General features: G+C 42.7%; 1 protein-coding gene across 4 annotated transcripts in view; it reads right to left on the bottom strand.

The window, feature by feature from the left end:
- Positions 1–19,552, bottom strand: part of PIWIL4 (piwi like RNA-mediated gene silencing 4) — a 70,844-nt gene that overhangs the window by 21,173 nt on the left and 30,119 nt on the right. For all 4 annotated transcript variants that reach the window (XM_048843388.2, XM_075126826.1, XM_075126824.1 and 1 more), the window contains 6 exons: positions 18,638–18,755; positions 16,184–16,295; positions 14,929–15,113; positions 12,631–12,703; positions 11,414–11,614; positions 4,887–4,990 (listed from right to left, as the gene is read on the bottom strand). In XM_048843388.2, coding sequence (XP_048699345.2) covers positions 4,887–4,990; positions 11,414–11,614; positions 12,631–12,703; positions 14,929–15,113; positions 16,184–16,295; positions 18,638–18,755 — 793 coding nt within the window. The remainder of the gene's footprint in view (positions 1–4,886; positions 4,991–11,413; positions 11,615–12,630; positions 12,704–14,928; positions 15,114–16,183; positions 16,296–18,637; positions 18,756–19,552) is intronic.

Genomic DNA, 19,552 nt, shown 5'->3' with positions numbered 1-19,552 from the left:
TTCAGAGCCCTAAGGTGGAAACCAGACATGTCATTTACCCGACATGCCTACCACATTGTGAAACATTGGGATGCCTGGATATCAGGAGCAAGTGTTGAATCTCCAGTAAATTTGCCCTTCCTAATGCAAATGGAACAATTCTTAGAGGGTGTTCCTGAGGAAATAGAAAGATACATCCTAGATGGGAAGCCCAAAACTGTAATCGAGGCAGGAGAGATTGGAGCCAGATGGGTGGAGGTGGCAGAGAAGAAGAAAACTGGTCGCAGTTGGAGTGGAGACCAGAAGGGACCACCCCAGACCACACCCTATTACCGGGGGCCGCCCAAAGCCCCACCTACCTCCCAAAGAACCCTCCAGACCCCTTATCGTCCCACCACCCCGTTCTCCAGCAACCCTCCTCGCCCCAGTGACCCGTCAGCTGGACGATGTTTTAAGTGTAACGAGCTGGGGCATGTAAAGGCCAACTGCCCCAAGAACCCCAACAGATTACAGTTCATTGCACCGGAATCACACCAGAGGTCCTTAGGCCCAGATACCTCCCAGATACCCTTGGAGCGGAGGGAAACTGTGAGTGTGGGCGGGAAGAAGGTCACCGCGTGGAGGGACACCGGAGCACAAGTGTCAGCTATCCATGCTTCCTTAGTGGACCCCAATTTAATCAACCCAGAGATCCAAGTGACGATTCAACCCTTCAAGTCCAACTCTTTCAATTTGCCTACAGCCAAGTTGCCTGTCCAGTACAAGGGCTGGTCAGGAATGTGGACCTTTGCAGTCTATGATGATTATCCCATCCCCATGCTGTTGGGGGAAGACTTGGCCAATCATGTGAAACAGGCCAAGAGGGTGGGAACGGTCACCCGCAGCCAGGCTAAACAAGCCGTGAGGCCTAGCTCTGTTCCGGAAACTTCTATCAGGACCCGGTCAGAGGTGATGGACCTGGACCCCAGGCCAATGTCTGCAACAGCAGTAGTGGATCCAGTCCCAGAGACCCAGACGGAACCAGTCCTAGAACCGGAACCAGCCGAACAACCAACACCAGACCCCGTGTCAGCACTGAATCCAGTACTTGCAACCTCAACACCAGAGGGCCCCACCGAACCTGAACTGGCAGCAGCCGATAACCCTACACAAGAGGCTCAGCCGGAGCCTGAATCCCAACATAGTGCACCAGCGGAGAGCGGTTCACAGTCAACAGAAACAGCTCCATCCCCTATATCGCTTCCAGAGGGACCAAGCCTAGGTCCACAATCCCATGAGGAACTGATGTCTCCAGCATCAAGGAAACCGTTCCAGACCGAACAGGAAGCAGATGAAAGCCTCCAGAGAGCTTGGACGGCGGCACGGAGCAACCCACCGCCTCTCAGCTCTTCTAATCGATCCAGAGAATTAAAGGTTTGTCAGTTTACAGCCCAGGGAGGAGATGACGCTGAGTGGCCCAAAGGTGTCTACTATGAAGGGAAATGTGCTGGTGGTGTGGAAGAGGTGAACCTCTCCATGACCCTTGGGCGTATGCAGCGACAGCAGATCCAGGAGCTGTGCACTACCTACGCGCCAACGTTCTCAGCCACCCCAGGACTGACTGAACGGGCATACCACTCCATTGACACAGGTAATGCTCACCCAATTAGGGTCCAACCTTACCGGGTGTCTCCTCAAGCTAAAACTGCTATAGAACGGGAGATCCAGGATATGTTACAGATGGGGGTAATCCGCCCCTCTGAAAGTGCATGGGCATCTCCAGTGGTTCTAGTTCCCAAACCAGATGGGGAAATACGTTTTTGCGTGGACTACCGTAAGCTAAATGCTGTAACTCGCCCAGACAACTATCCAATGCCACGCACAGATGAACTATTAGAGAAACTGGGACGGGCCCAGTTCATCTCTACCTTGGACTTAACCAAGGGGTACTGGCAGGTACCGCTAGATGAATCTGCCAAGGAAAAGGTCAGCCTTCATCACACATCTCGGGCTGTATGAATTTAATGTACTCCCTTTCGGGCTGCGAAATGCACCCGCCACTTTCCAAAGACTTGTAGATGGTCTCCTAGCGGGATTAGGAGAATATGCAGTCGCCTACCTTGACGATGTGGCCATATTTTCGGATTCCTGGGCAGACCACCTGGAACATCTACAAAAAGTCCTTGAGCGCATAAGGGAGGCAGGACTAACTGTTAAGGCTAAGAAGTGTCAAATAGGCCTAAACAGAGTGACTTACCTTGGACACCAGGTGGGTCAAGGAACTATCAGCCCCCTACAGGCCAAAGTGGATGCTATCCAAAAGTGGCCTGTCCCAAAGTCAAAGAAACAGGTTCAATCCTTCTTAGGCTTGGCCGGTTATTACAGACGATTTGTACCGCACTACAGCCAAATCGCTGCCCCACTGACAGACCTAACCAAAAAGAAACAGCCAAATGCTGTTCAGTGGACCGGAAAGTGTCAGAAGGCCTTTAACAAGCTTAAAGCGACACTCATGTCTGACCCTGTACTAAGGGCCCCAGACTTTGACAAACCGTTCCTAGTAACCACAGATGCATCTGAGCGTGGTGTGGGAGCAGTTTTAATGCAGAAAGGACCTGATCAAGAATTCCACCCTGTAGTGTTTCTCAGCAAAAAACTGTCTGAGAGGGAAAGCAACTGGTCAGTCACTGAAAAAGAATGTTACGCCATTGTCTACGCTCTGGAAAAGCTACGCCCATATGTTTGGGGACGGCGTTTCCACCTGCAAACCGACCATGCTGCACTGAAGTGGCTTCACACCGTCAAGGAAACTAACAAAAAACTTCTTCGGTGGAGTTTAGCTCTCCAAGATTTTGATTTCGACGTCCAACACATCTCAGGAGCCTCTAACAAAGTGGCTGATGCACTCTCCCGTGAAAGTTTCCCAGAATCAACTGGTTAAAATCGTCCTTGAGATGTGGAAAATATTGTTAGTCTTTATGTACTTGGTAGTATATTTAGAGATGCATGTGTCTTATTAACTCTGTTTTTCCTAGAGCTTCAGGAAGAAATCCCAGCCAGTGTTTCACCCTAGCTGAGATTTGGGGGGCGTGTCATAAATATAAAGGGAAGGGTAAACCCCTTTGAAATCCCTCCTGGCCAGGGGAAAGCTCCTCTCACCTGTAAAGGGTTAAGAAGCTAAAGGTAACCTCGCTGGCACCTGACCAAAATGACCAATGAGGAGACAAGATACTTTCAAAAGCTGGGAGGAGGGAGACAAACAAAGGGTTTGTGTCTGTCTGTATGCTGCTCTTGCCAGAGACAGAACAGGAATGGAGTCTTAGAACTTTTAGTAAGTAATCTAGCTAGGTATGTGTTAGATTATGATTTCTTTAAATGGCTGAGAAAAGAATTGTGCTGAATAGAATAACTATTTCTGTCTGTGTACTTTTTTTGTAACTTAAGGTTTTGCCTAGAGGGGTTCTCTATGTTTTTGAATCTAATTACCCTGTAAGATATCTACCATCCTGATTTTACAGGGGGGATTTCTTTATTTCTATTTACTTCTATTTTTTATTAAAAGTCTTCTTGTAAAAACTGAATGCTTTTTCATTGTTCTCAGATCCAAGGGTTTGGGTCTGTGGTCACCTATGCAAATTGGTGAGGCTTTTTATCCAACATTTCCCAGGAAAGGGGGGGTGCAAGTGTTGGGAGGATTGTTCATTGTTCTTAAGATCCAAGGGTCTGGGTCTGTAGTCACCTAGGCAAATTGGTGAGGCTTTTTACTAAACCTTGTCCAGGAAGTGGGGTGCAAGGTTTTGGGAAGTATTTTGGGGGGAAAGACGCGTCCAAACAGCTCTTCCCCAGTAACCAGTATTAGTTTGGTGGTGGTAGCGGCCATTCCAAGGATAACGGGTGTAATATTTTGTACCTTGGGGAAGTTTTGACCTAAGCTGGTAAAGATAAGCTTAGGGGGTTTTTTCATGCAGGTCCCCACATCTGTACCCTAGAGTTCAGAGTGGGGGAGGAACCTTGACAGTTTATTTTAAAATCTCCAGCGATGGAGAATCTACAACGCTTGGTAAGTTGTTTCAGTGGCTAATTACCCTTACTGTTAAAATTCTGAATTTGTCTAGCTTCAACTTCCAGCTACTAAACTGTTTTATACCTTTGTCTGCTAATTCGAAGAGCCTTCACCAATCAAATTTCTGTTCCCCACAAAGTACTTACTGATTACGGTCAAGTCACTCCTTAACTCCCTCTCTTTGAGAAGCTAAACAGATGGCTTCTGAAGTATCTCACTATGAGGCATGTCTTGCAATCCACTAATCATCTCTGTGACTCTTCTTTAAACCCTCTCCAATTTTTCAACATCCTTCTTCAACTGTGGACACCAGAACTGGAAACAGTATTCTAGTAGCAGTCACACCAGTGACAAATACAGAGGTAATATAGCCTCCCTGCTAGTCAATATTCTCATTTATACATTCAAGGATTGCATTAATCGTTTTGGCCACAGCGTCACACTGGGAAAGCTCATGTTCAGCTGATTATACACCATAATCCCCAAATCTTTTTCAGACACTGCTTCCCAAGATATAGACTTACATCTTATAAGTATGGTCTATGTTCTTTGTTACGAGATATACGACCTTACATTTGGCTTTACTGTATTGACCTTACTATATTAAAAGCCATACATTGATTGTGCCCTGCTTACCAAGTGATCCAGATCGCTATGTATCAGAGACCTGACCTCATTATTTACCATTTCTCTTATCTGTCACCTGAAAACTTTAATCAATAATAATTTTATGTTTTCTTCCAACCAGTGATAGTACCTTCTGTCCAAAGAACTCAAAATAGAAAGTAAGCCCCCAGACACCTTTCTGAGATAGGTAGACATAATTATAGGATCCTTAGGAGTAGAAATAGTATAAAAGGCTTACCTTGTAATTTTTGAATTAGTGCTAGCCACAAATCCAACTATTGAGCTTCCCTTGTTAAGGGCATCTTTATTGACATCAATACCTATCACCATGAGTGATTTTAGCTGTGAAATAAATTTAAATTGAGAATAATTTGGTGATGCAATGAATTACCAATTATATACAGTACGTCAAATATACTGATTTTCAAAGCTTTACCAAATCACTTTTTGAAACAGTTAAAATACATATGGCATAGAGCCACACAACAGAGCAAAGCTAGAGTATTGTCAGATGAGACTATGCTATTTTCAATAAAACCCACAAATCCTCAAGTTTAATTTTGTTAAATAAAGACATTTTAAACTCTGTTTAGATGAAGCACATTCACACCAATGCTAAGGGATCACTTCAGACAGGATTTGCTAATTCTGTAAGGTCCTGACCTTGTGCCCACATTCTATATAGATCATTTTACCATGCCATCACAATGATATTCCAATGAGCATCAACATGACTAGAGTCTGTAAAACATGATTCTTTCTTTCTCTCTTTTGCTCACTGGGGAAAAACTGTTAAAGAATTAAAAAAATATTTTATGTATGCTGCTATGCGTATTTATTATTGAAGGCCAGGTCATAGTGTGCTTTCCACTTGGGAAAAAAAAGTGGTAAGACTTAAGGTGATTCTGAGAAGGAACAGATTGCTAAAAGACACGATCAACTTGGAATAATTGAATCAAAACTTTTGAATAAAATTCAAGTGTCAGAAATAACCACAATTTAGGACATCTGTAGATGGGACTCAGGCTCTCTGTAATAGGTGGGAGCAAATATTTCACACAGTACTACTGGTGAAATTTAACTTTGTGTTATGAAAATAAGATTGTGTTACTTAACTTTTTTCTACCTATGCAAACTATGAAAGTGAAGAATGTTTCATTCTAAAGAGGGATGGAAATCCCCTCCTAAACCCCACAAAATGTTTGTGGTCTGATGCCTATCTCACCTAATTAAATTACAAGAGAATTCAAATACAAGGACTGCAAAGGTACTGTAGATACTTGGATTTAAAGTACCTATTTTTACAGTTATTTCTCATTACAGCAAGACCTCATTGCAAGGCTCAGACTCTCGTAAAACATAAGTAGAGATACAGGGCAAAATTCACATATAGAGCACAACAGACATGGAGTTTTAGTGGGGTTGAAAAAGTATAACTGCACGGGAGTAACTCAGGGAAAAATTTGGTACATAGTTAACATTTTTATATCTTACTAAATAAGCCATAGACGGGAAGGAGAGTGATAGCAGAGAGGCATAAAGAATGAGCAGAGTTCTCTGGTTTATGATAAAAGAACACTCATTGTAAGGATATAGTCTAGCACTAAAAGTTAAGCCCGGCTCATTCAGTAAAGAATCTTGACACCTTTTATGAAGGGAAATCAGGCTAAATGGAAGAATTTCAAAAGGAGCATAGGTGTCTCATGATGAAAGATCATACTAAATGAAATAAAGTAGTCCATTTCCTCCACTTAGTTCTGGCAACTGAATTTCAGCATGCTGTCAAGCTGTTTTTATAATGACAAAGAAAATCAATGAATGAAGTAAATTTTCTTGTTAAAGTGAGTGCTAAAGATTAAAGATGAAACAGAATTACCTGTTTCCCATTAATCATTAGATTGATAAAATATATATGAAATAAAGCAGTGTTCTGAATATTTTAAGAAATACAGAAGAACTCAGTTTAACCGAACCTCCATGTGGTGTTGAGCCCTGAGCAACTGCAACAAAAAGTTTGAGAAACACTGTTGTAGACAAGTCCCTATAATGTTCAGGGTTAAAGAGGAAAGAGTGTAAAAATGATCAATACCTGTACTTGTTTAAAACTCACATTGGTTTTCCTGTTAAAAAATGAACATACCATATCTGCAAGAACTAGGGGTTTGTATATTCTGTCAAGTAGATAAGAAGTGTGTGTGGGGGGGTATGTTTTAATGCTTTTCCGGGAGTTGCTAGCTGTAAAGCAACTCCGCATCTTAAAATAACAGATAGAAAGCTCTTTGCCCATTCTCTGGATTATCCAAATTTTTGATTATCCAATCTGGTCCCAGTCCCAATTAGATCAGATAAATGGGGTTCCACTGGACGAGGCTTTCTTCCGGCAACTAACAGAAGTTACTAGATCACAGGCCCTGGTTCTCATGGGAGACTTCAATCACACTGATATCTGCTGGGAGAGCAATTCAGCGGTGCACAGACAATCCAGTTTTTGGAAAGTGTAGGGGACAATTTCCTGGTGCAAGTGCTGGAGGAACCAACTAGGGGCAGAACTCTTCTTGACCTGCTGCTCACAATCTGGGAAGAATTAGTAGGTGGAGCAAAAGTGGAGGGGAACCTGGGAGGCAGTGACCATGAGATGGTCAAGTTCAGGATCCTGACACAAGGAAGAAAGGAGAGCAGCAGAATACGGACCCTGGACTTCAGAAAAGCAGACTTTGACTCCCTCAGGGAACTGATGGGCAGGATCCCCTGGGAAAACAAAATGAAGGGGAAAGGAGTCCAGGAGAGCTGGGTGTATTTTAAAGAATCTTTATTGAGGTTACAGGGACAAACCATTCCGATGTGTAGAAAGAATAGTAAATATGGAAGGCGACCAGCTTGGCTTAACAGTGAAATCTTTGCTGATCTTAAACACAAAAAAGAAGCTTACAAGAAGTGGAAGACTGGACAAATGACCAGGGAAGAGTACAAAAATATTGCTCAGGCATGCAGGAGTGAAATCAAGAAGGCCAAATCAGATCTGGAGTTGCAGCTAGCAAGAGATATTAACAGTAACAAGAAGGGTTTCTTCAGGTATGTTAGCAACAAAAAGAAAGACAAGGAAAGTGTGGGCCCCTTACTGAATGAGGGAGGCAACCTACTGACAGAGGATGTGGAAAAAGCTAATGTACTCAATGCTTTTTTTGACTCTGTCTTCACGAACAAGGTCAGCTCCCAGATTACTGCACTGGGCAGCACAGCATGGGGAGGAGGTGACCAGCCCTCTGTGGAGAAAAAAGTGGTTCGGGACTATTTAGAAAAGCTGGACGAGCACAAGTCCATGGGGCCAGATGCGCTGCATCCGAGAGTGCTAAAGGAGTTGGTGGATGTGATTGCAGAGCCATTGGCCATTATCTTTGAAAACTCATGGTGGTCGGGGGAAGTCCCGGACGACTGGAAAAAGGCTAATGTAGTGCCCATCTTTAAAAAAGGGAAGGAGGAGGATCCTGGGAACTACAGGCCAGTCAGCCTCACCTCAGTCCCTGGAAAAATCATGGAGCAGGTCCTCAAGGAATCAATTCTGAAGCACTTAGAGGAGAGGAAAGTGATCAGGAACAGTCAGCATGGATTCACCAAGGGCAAGTCATGCCTGACTAATCTAATTGCCTTCTATGATGAGATAACTGGCTCTGTGGATGAGCGGAAAGCAGTAAATTTATTCCTTGACTTTAGCAAAGTTTTTGACACTGTCTCCCACAGTATTTTTCCAGCAAGTTAAAGAAGTATAGGCTGGATGAATGGACTGTAAGGTGGACAGAAAGCTGGCTAGATTGTCAGGCTCAACGGGTAGTGATCAATGGCTCCATGTCTAGTTGGCAGCCGGTATCAAGTGGAGCGCCCCAAGCAGGGCCGGTACAAGGACGTTTCGCACCCTAGGCAAAACTTCCATCTTGCGCCCGCCCCCACCCCAGGAACCCTGCGGCAGCTCCCCGCTGCTGCCCTCCACCCTGAGATGCCCCCTCATGGCAGCTCCCCTCCGCCGCTGCCCCTCCCCCCAGCCCAGGGAGCACCCCCCCCCCGTGGCAGCTCCTCACCGCCCCCTTGGCCCAGGGAGCTGCGTGCGGCAGCACCCCTCCCCAGCTCATATCTGTTCCGCCTCCTCCCCGAGCATGCCGCCGCTTCTCCCACCTCCCAGGCTTGCGGCGCCAATCAGCTGTTTGCCGCACAAGCCTGGGAGAAAGAGAAGCAGAGCGGGGCGGTGCTCAGGGGAGGAGGCGGAGCAGAGGTGAGCTGGGGCGGGGAGCGGTTCTCCTGTATGCTGCCCCGCCCCCCGTTACTTGCTGCAGGCGGCCCTCCCCACGCCCCCCTGCCCCAGGTCACCTCCGCAGCCCCCAACCACTTGGTGCCCTAGGCGACTGCCTAGTTCGCCTAGTGGTTGCACCGGCCCTGGCCCCAAGGGTCAGTCCTATGGCCGGTTTTGTTCAATATCTTCATTAATGATCTGGACGATGGCATGGATTGCACCCTCAGCAAGTTTGCAGATGACACTAAACTGGGAGGAGAGGTAGACACACTGGAGGGTAGGAATAGGATACAGAGGGACCTAGACAAATTAGAGGGCCAAAAGAAATCTGATGAGGTTCAACAAGGACAAGTGCAGAGTCCTGCACTTAGGACGGAAGAATCCCATGCACTTCTACAGACTACGGACTGAATGGTTAGGCAGCAGTTCTGCAGAAAAGGACCTGGGGGTTACAGTGTACGAGAAGCTGAATATGAGTTGACAGTATGCCCTCATTACCAAGAATGCCAATGGCATTTTGGGATATATAAGTAGGGGCACTGCCAGCAGATGGAGGGACGCGATCGTTCCCCTCTATTCAGCATTGGTGAGGCCTCATCTGGAGTATTGTGTCCAGTTTTGGGCCCCACACTACAAGGAGGATGTGAAAAAATTGGAAAACGTCCAGCGAAGGGCAACAAAAATTATTAGGGGACTGGAACACATGACTTATGGAGGAGAGGCTGAGGGAACTGGAATTGTTTAGTCTGCAGAAGAGAAGAATGAGGGGGGATTTGATAGCTGCTTTCAACTACCTGAAAGGGGGTTCCAAAGAGGATGGATCTAGACTGTTCTCAGTGGTAGCAGATGACGAAAAGAGGACTAATGATCTCAAGTTGCAGTGGGGGAGGTTTAGGTTGGATATTAGGAAAAACTTTTCCACTAGGAGGGTGGTGAAGCACTGGAATGCGTTACCTAGGGAGGTAGTGAAATCTCCTTCCTTAGAGGTTTTTAAGGTCAGGCTTGACAAAGCCCTGGCTCGGATGATTTAGTTGGGGATTGGTCCTGCTTTGAGCAGGGGGTTGTACTAGATGACCTCCTGAGGTCCCTTCCAACCCTGATATTCTATGATTCTGTGATTTTTAAAATGTGCAGGAGCCATCCCAAAATGATCAATTAAAAATCAGGGGGAGACAACAGAGCTTGATATGGAATTAATTGCTTATTGAATCTCCTACTGATGAATGAAAATGTTATTCTGTAGCATGATCATTTATTTTATTTTTTACCAAGTTTCTGTGAAATCACTATTCAGGTTCCAGACAACACTACGAAGAAAAACAATCTCATTTTTGGCCTTAAGTCTGAAGCCACAAGGTGTTCAAGGACATGCAAATCCCATAAGTAACAATTAAATAACTGGCATTTTAGCACTACAATTTGTGATTTCCAGACAGGACTTGCTTGATATAAACTTTGGCACCAATCCTGTTCTTTTTTCAGTCAGTCAAAATTTGGCTGCTGATTTCAATGGAAGCAAGTTTGGACCTCAAGAGCAACTGTACAGCCCTTACATCAGGGAGCTATTACTCACACAAGTAGACCCACGGAGGTCAAAAATATTATTAAGCCTCACTGCACTCCTGTGAGATACATAAATATTATTATACCAGTGTTAAATATGGATAATATGAGACATCTGGCTTAAAACTGTTTGTACAGTGCCTTGCACAATGGGACCCAAATCCTATTTCGGGTCATCAGGTATTATTTGTAATACCACTGCTATATCTAATGATCCCCTGTTCTAACCAATAGACCATACATCTTCCCAGAACATGTCCTTTTTTGTTGGAAAGCTTTACATTTCTTTAATTCTATTCTTTTAAATCTCATCACCACTGAAAAAATACTGTCAAACTAAATGGCCTATTGATATGATCACATGAAAATAAAGCTTATTTAAAGAATTTTAGAGGTTTTTCCCCCATGGTTGGGCCATTAGGGTCACAAATGCATGATTTCCTGCCCAGAAATGTGGATCAAAGAAATGCTAACGTTGGACATTTGTTTGTATACCTTCATAAAACATGGATATGTTTCACAATACTGTATCTTGTAACAATCTTTACTGTAAACAAGAAGTGCTCAGATTTCTGAGTATGCACAGAGAGCTACTAAAATGTGAAAATGATTTTGATGGGATTAAATACACCAATATTTTGTGAAGTCAACAGATCAAGAGTAAGTATCCTGCATCATTAACACAGGACCCAATCTGGGGCAATCCTTCCTCACGCTGAGGAGTGGTTTCTCGTGTGAATTATTGTTGCTTAAGTATTCTGAGATCCTCAGATGAAAAATGTCAACAAAGCACAACTTATACCACGCTAAATCAATTTCAGCTAGAGATAAGCATTTCTGACATACCAAAGACTAGTTAACATAAATGGTTGAACAAGTTTTGCTGTGATAAAAACAAACATTTTAAACAAATTACTTACAGGGATCTCTACTGCCCATAGCTCCCCTCCGAGTTTACAGATAATCTGCATTGCGATTTTCGTGGCAACACTCATCATCATGCCCTGCTTGTTCAGAGTGCGTGCTAGTACACATTGGCTTGGTACAGGTCGGTCAAGGCTCAGGAACTTTTTAATAGAATCATAACAGACCTTCTGATTGGAAGACAGTACACACATTACCTAAGTAGAAGAAGGAGAGAACAGTGGTCAGTGTTCTACTTCTGCAGATCTCTCCTTACACTTTGATACATTTCACCCTCTTAACAGACATACAATTTCTCCCACAAATCTGAAGAATTTATAAAGCCAGACTAGCTTGTTTTTCCTGCAAATCTCTTGCTCCTGTGAGTTCACGATTGGAAAACTGACATCCACAGATAAAGGCTTGTATATATTTTTTAAATGGACCACATTACACTTACTGGTTGATTAACTATAGGCCAAATCCAGCTAAAACCAGTGTAAACTGAGGGAGCAGAGATATTGGCAGATGTGTTCCCTTCTCTAGGAATTCTGCCAAATGGGAGAGGGTGCCTGTGAGAGAGTACTGGTTGCAGGATTCTGGTCACTGAGGTTGCTGTAGCACAGAGAAAGTGGCAGACTTAACTGGAATCAACCTGTTACTGGTGGGGATTACTGACACTTGGTGGGCTAATAAAGTAATTGGCTTAGTAATGGGAGGATATATAATCAGGAGGAACAGGAATTGTGTGTGGGGGGGCATCTTAAAGGGTGAGCTGGGTAAAGGAGAAAGCTGTTTGGAAGGCTCTACCTGCTGTATACCTGTGCTACATCCTGCCCTGTTAGGAAACAGGGGATTAAAGGTATACATGAGGTAGAAAAAGTAACTGTGTGTGTTTGTGACAGAAAGACCACAAAAACAAGCTAGAAGTGCTGCTCACTTGGTAGCTAAAAAAGCATCCGCTGACAGTGCTGTTCTGGAAAGAAGCAGTGCATGTCCTGAGTTAGACATGCCTCCTAATTGGAAAGTCATCCTTTGGGGTTATGGTGTATTATCTGCTGCTGTAGCCAGGCTGCTGATAGTGTTCTCAGAGAGATTCTGCTCTGCTGATTCCACAGGGAGAAGAGGCTCTCTATGCTTTCTCTCCTCTCCCCCCACCTTCCTTGCATATCAGAAGACTGGACTTAGCCTATCGAAAGCATCACAAAGCAATGCTTAACGAACATATACACACCAGCTGTACTTCAGGATTTACATGCTGTTGCACTGCTCGCAGGAATGTCATTGGGCTTTCTTGTACTTGTACTCTGAACAAAAACATATAAAGACATTTAAACATGCACTAACTTTGCAAATGTCAGTTCACTGCACATCTTTAGAAGCATTATGAACAGATTTTCCACAAAGATTAAAAGGTTATTCATATTTGACTAGTTTGGAATTAATCAGTAACCAATGACAAAGGATGTGTCTACCAAAACTAATACTCAAAATTCCATCCATTGCCTAAAAGAGGCCGCATCTGTGTTAAGACTTGAGTTGGGCAAATCATTGATTGGGGGGGGGGGGCGTGATGGTTCATTATCCTACTCCACAGAATCTGACATGGAGGTGAAGAAAGTCAAAAGAGAGGCAATACATATTTGTGGGAGATAGGAGAACACAGGTCCTAGGACTAGCATCACAGTCAGCTCACTGAGACCATATGAAAGTAGCATGGTTGCAGAAGTCTATGTTGCAATCAAGGTTAAGGAAAAATGTGAATTAGTTATTTCCTTCTAAAAAAGGGTGTCTCTCAGCTGCTTGAAGTGAACTTAACACCCTATAGAATCACTCATCATATCACAGAATCAGCTTCCTGAAGGAATAACCCTGACAATGCCATATGAAGTCTAACCGCCCTTCAGTTTCACTCTCAAGAGATGCTCAGTTTTTGCATAAGTAACTCCTGCTATCTATAGGAGTTAAATATGTATATAACAAAAGAACAAGAAAAGTGAATATAAAATCATTGAGGAAACAGATCTGAACATATTACACATCAATATCCAAAGAAAAGACTTTGGAATCTGTCCATAGCTGGCCAGCTAAGAATTTTCCCAGTGGCATGGACCTCATAACTAGAAAGTAACTGACATGGCTGGCTTTTATGCTACCTTCCTGGCCTAGGAGGCCACGCCAAGGAGTGGGAGAGGGCTGGTTTAGGGACATGGCCAGAACATGGGTGTACTCAGGCCATTCTCAACTGTTGAATGGTCCCTTGGAAACTCCTGCCATCTGGCTTAGGTTAAAATAACCCCTACACTGCTCTAACCTAAGGTGCGTGACAGCTGCACAAGGCAGAAGATCAGGGAGCGTGGCTCCAACAGACCCGTACTCTCGAGCCAAGCAGATCTTGACATAGGAGAGAATCTGGCCCAAAGTTACTACAGAATAAAAAGTATTAATATTTAGTTTATCAAGGTGGTAGTTTAATGAGAATCCAAAAATGTTACTTTTCCTTCACAATGCAGATTTAGTAAACTAAGCAATAACCTGGTATACAGTGTAAGATATGTCTGTTGAAAGCTGCTTACATTAAAATGCAGCTTTTTGTAAAACTAAGTTTACTCTTTGCCTCTGTTTGCATTAGATACCTTAAAATATGTAGGAAAGGCTCCTATAGCCTCAGTCAAGTCTTGCAGTTTATTGTCCTTGAATACTTATATTCTGCTTCCCTAAATCACTTCTGTAGTTTCGAATGGATATATGGTATTCCTCTACCCTTAGTCTCCATTACATAACGTTGCTGCAAGTTGTTAAATAGCTGGTATACTGTATGTCCCAGAAGTGACTGTTTCTAGTAGTGGCTGAGATATTCCACCCTCTTTTTTGTTAATTTCATTTCACCTATTAGAATCTATATTCCATTGTACCTACTGGCATACATAATTATTTATACATACTACTTATTTATTATTATAATTCAACATTTATATTGGGGGTAGTGCCAAGAGACCAATCAGATTGGAGCTAGACAGTGTGCAAATATACAGAAAATGAAAATACCTGCCCCAAAGAGCTAAAAATCTAAAAATCAAAACACAGCAAGTAGATGAGACACAGGCAAGCTTGGATGGGAAAGAGAGCAACAAATGTAACAGGATGTGTCTCATTCTTAGCCAATCAGGGGCAGTAACCACAACTCACTATATGCCTAGCCATGATATGGTTGCAGTTTAGAGAAAGCATTATGGAAGAGGTGAGTTTGAGGAAGGATTTGGAGGACAAGGTGGTGGCTTTACACATTTTGACTGGGAACTTTTATGTGCATGAGGGACAACATAAGAGAGAGCAGTGGTTCTTGAGAGAGAAGTGGGTAAGCAGGTCATTGAGGCTGCCATCATTCATTTGTTAATTTTGTGAAGGACTTTGGAATATTGCCAGTTGAAAGAGCTACATAAATGCAAGTTGTTGTTATTGGTAGTAATAATGCACAGGACTGATGGATGAAAGAAAAGCAAATCTAGGCTAGTCCTCTGAGAAATCTCACATTTTGGGATATTCAATGTAAAATCCCATGGGACCTCCCACTCTTTTCAGACAATTCAGAAGGTTCTCAGCTAGTTCTCCATTTCTGTTACTGCACAACATTAACCAGTTGTCCAGAGGCTGCACTCCAATTATCTTCATATTACGCATATCCTTTGACCAGTCACCAGCACTCATTGGCAGACACTGCCAAAGGAAAAAAAACAATAAATTAACAATTAAAGAAAAATATCTTGTCAGAAGACAGTTCTTCATAGACGAACAGTTGTCAGCAGAAAATATTAAGGGTCAGTTTTGTTGACCATCCTTACATTGTTATACCTAGATAAAGGGGTAATTCAGTAGCCCTCTTCAAAGACAGACTGTAGTAGTTTACAATGGGAACAGAATTCTTTTAAGTGTCTGATCTGACACTTGGAGCAAATGTCAGGACTTATTTCTATGCACTGGGAAAATCTTACTAAATGAAGTATGCGTTCACCCTACTCCACTGATCATACCTAAAAACAACTGCCAAATATGTTTGAGTATCTGGCTGTGAGATGGTTCTGCAAGCAAGGGAGCAGATACAAAAAGTACCATATGCAGGTGTTACATTAACAAACACCACCAACCGGGGTCCCAAGAGGCTGTTGACTTGACAGCCTGTCTCAACTAGCTTTGGGGCTTGATCATGCAAGCTTCTGAGCATCTTTAACTCCTACTGATTTCAGAGGGAGTTCAGGGCATTCTGCATCCACTGGATCAAGCCACAAAGCTGGTTTTTAAAATCCTTTCTTAGAAAACAGCTGTCCCATATCTGGCTCAGCACCCTTATATTAAAGGTGCTGGTGGCTGCTGAGGATGTCAATGATGGCTAACTGACCTATGCTGAAAGTTTTTTTTCTAGAGCTAAGGAAACTATTCACACAAGGGCTTGTGGTAAATTCTCAGCTACAAAGTGTAAAGTAGCAAGTACCAACTTCCTAGACTCACTCCAGACAGCTGGGATGAATTTCTGTATTCCAAAGGTGGGGGTGCATACAGTATGGCCTGAGGGCTCAATGTGGTCTACAGCCACCTAAATTACAGCCCCAACCTGACTCTTGTAACTATTGGGTAATAATAAAACCGAGTTTTCTAATAGCAGGCTTTCCCTCAGTAAGTTTCCCAGTCTTAGATATATTGGCACCTTTAAACAACAGTTACTGGGCACACCGGGAATGCCTAGAGAGACATTCTCATATGGAATTTAAAGTGAAAGTTTCTGTACTCACGGTCTGCTCCTGCATTAGGATTTTTTCAGTTGGGACAACACGGCCTGTCAGGGAAACTTGGCACCCAAGCTGCAGCCCCCACATCTCTAACTCTAAACGAGCCTCTTTGATTCTGTAAGAAGATTTTTTTGACTTTATGGACAGGAATAAAAAAAAGAAGAAGAAGAAGAAGAAAAAACCCACCAGCACCAAAATTCCCAGTGAACAGTCAGTCGGTAAAGTAGCAAACAGATTTTTGAAGGATCTGTTTCTATTTCGATTTTAATTTCTATCACACTGGAACAAATACCAGCTATTCCACTGAATAAAATAAATGAAATATGGATGCTCTATACATGATCATTTCTAAAGGTTTCAGAACTTCTGAATAGAGGAAAAAACTAAACACCACCAGTAATCAATGTCAGCTAGTTAAACTAGCGAGCCCGAGTACTACGTTACGTTTAAGTACATAGAATACACTAAGTTGTCTAGATTTTATCCAGCCTAGTGCATTGTAAATATAAAACCATCAACAGCTAACTAAGAATTATGGTACTTTAACTCCATCTAGAGGATCTAGTCGTATCATAAATCATCAGAGTAAGTGTACGCAGCTGCTAAAACTCCAATACTGAATTCAAAGCTTGTTGTTCATTTTAAATAAAGTAATGCATTATTTCAGGTGCAAGACCCCGTACTTTTCTCTCCTTAACCCTCTCCCTCACAACTGTCAAGCCCTCCTATTCTTGTGTCCCATTACATCTCTCTCATCCTCCTCTTTTCTTCAATGTAGCACTCTAGCACTTAGGCCTTGCTGCTGCTCTCACCTTCATCTCCCTCAATTGTCCCCACTAGTCAATATATTACATTGATAATATACAGTTTAAGTATATAAATACAGTGGAGTCCATTTAAATAAATATCTTTTAAAGAATTAGACTGGCTAAAAGGCAATCAAAACAAAGTAATACATTATTTAAAAAAAATAGCTGGTAAAGCAATAAAACTGATTAAAATAATTTCCACTGCATAAAAAAGGTAAAATGAGCTAGTGATCTAGTAAAATAAGAGTTGTTATATATATGGTCAGGTATACAGAAAAAATTATAGCATTAAATATCAGAGCCCATCTGCTCTACCAGTATCAGTCCACCCCAGTGATTACGGTATAAACCTAGTAAAAGTATTCAACAATGTAAGTAGAAAGTTCACTCTTCCACCCTATTCCATTATTTCCGAATAGAATATTTATAGGGGGTGTATGTGTGTGTGTGTGTGTGTATAACTTACACCTAAATTTAATGGCCAAACATTTTTAAAATGGTTGCTTAGATTACATCCCCAACATATCTATGCACTGGTGCAAGTATGTGATTGCATATAGAGTATTTTAAAGGTCCGGTGCTGTGCCAAAGGAAGTCAATGGCAACGCTCTCAATGATTTACATGGGTGCGGGATTGAGCCCTAAATGAAGAAACTACCAGTGATGTAAACTGAGCTAATATCCTTCAAATAATTAATAGTCATTATAGCTACTCAACTATTAACCTTACTTCCCCAGAAGGCTAAACTAGTGATGCATTCTTTTATTTTTGGTCCCATCTACACTACAGAAAACATCAACCATGCTGGGGGGCCCATTTACAACATAGTTGTCGCCGACACAGTTAAAATATGCTCCAAATTATAGTGTAAAGAACAGCAAATCAACGAGAGACTGCTGAATTGGAATTAATTTGCAAACTGGATACAATTAACTTAGGCTTGAATAGAGACTGGGAGTGGATGGGTCATTACACAAAGTAAAACTATTTCCCCATGTTTATTCTCTCCCCTTCCCTCCCCCCCCGCATTCCTCAGACCTTCTTGTCAACTGCTGGAAATGGCCCACCTTGATTATCACTACAAAAGGGTCCCCTTCGCCCCCGCTCTCTTGCTGGTAATAGCTCACCTTACCTGATCACTCTCGTTACAGTGTGTATGGTAACACCCATTGTTTCATGTTCTCTGTGTATATAAATCTCCCCACTGTATTTTTCACTGAACGCATCCGATGACGTGAGCTGTAGCTCACGAAAGCTTATGCTCAAATAAATTTGTTAGTCTCTAAGGTGCCACAAGTCCTCCTTTTCTTTTTGTGGACACAGACTAACACAGCTGCTACTCTGAAACCTGTCATATTTTAACTGTCCCCCAAAATCTTTCTACGGTCCTTACAAGCTGGAAACCAGGCTGTCACTTGATTTTAGGTACAGAGCTTTTTTTGTAGTAGTAGCAGCAAATGTTTTGGTAAGCCATTCCTCCTCTTCTACATCTGTGCTACGATGACGAATCACAGAATGAGACTGCATGGCAGTTTAGCAGAACAGGTAACTACAGACTGTCAAAAGATCACACAACTCATTTAACTTAACTTTTCAGGGAAATGTCTAATTTTGGTCCTAAAGTCAGGTTTTGTTATATTAAATTACCTCTGAATGTTGTCAGCAAGCCGAGACAGCCTTTGCTGTCTTTGCTCAGGATTCAGATGCATTTCTTGAGCCAGATCCTTCATCAGACGGAAGTCAGAAATTGCCTGGCTGGTCAAACCTAATAATAATGATAATACGTCAGAAAGCATCACTTCCCCACCCTCCCCCGAAAAAATCCAGAAAAAGGATATCATCAGCACTGATCTAGAATATCTGTGTGTTCATTCCAGACCTATCATCATGGTATCTGATGCTACATTGTTACTTAACAGATATATTGTGGTGGCCCCTACTGGCTTCAACCTGTTTGCGATTCTTTATGCTAGGTACTATATAAACACAGAAAATTGACAAACCCTGGCCCAAAAAACCTATGACGTAAAACAAGAAAGGTTGGGATAAGGGAAGGGGAGGTGAGATAAAAATAGGAGGATGTGTACAATTCTTAGTTGGGAGATTCCCTAACTAATAATATCTAAATTCCCTAGCTATTAATATTAATTCCTCATAAAAAAAGCATTCTTTGGTTTAGCAGACAGCCCATTTTGCCACTGTGCAAACTGCCCAGGGAGTTGGATGTAAGACTGAGGACTGGTCTTCACTACAGGGAGATCGAAGCTGCTGCAATTGATGTAGCAGAGGTCGATTTAGCGGGTCTAGTGACCTGCTAAATCGACGTCAAAGTGCTCTCCGGTTGACTCTGGTACTTCAGCTCCCCGAGAAGATTAAGGTAAGTTGACCAGACAGGGTCTCCCATCAACACAGTGCAGTGAACCTACCGGGGTAAGTTGACCTAAGCTACGTTGACTCCAGCAACGTGAATAAAGTAGCTGGAATAGCACAACTTAAGTCGACTTACCCCGGTAGTGAAGACAAGCCCAAAGTTAAATGGTTCAAATTCCTGGGTGGACAGAT

This window comes from Caretta caretta, chromosome 1 (assembly GCF_965140235.1).
Source record: "Caretta caretta isolate rCarCar2 chromosome 1, rCarCar1.hap1, whole genome shotgun sequence".
Lineage (NCBI taxonomy): Eukaryota > Metazoa > Chordata > Testudines > Cheloniidae > Caretta > Caretta caretta.
This window is presented reverse-complemented; position numbering and strand designations above follow the sequence as displayed.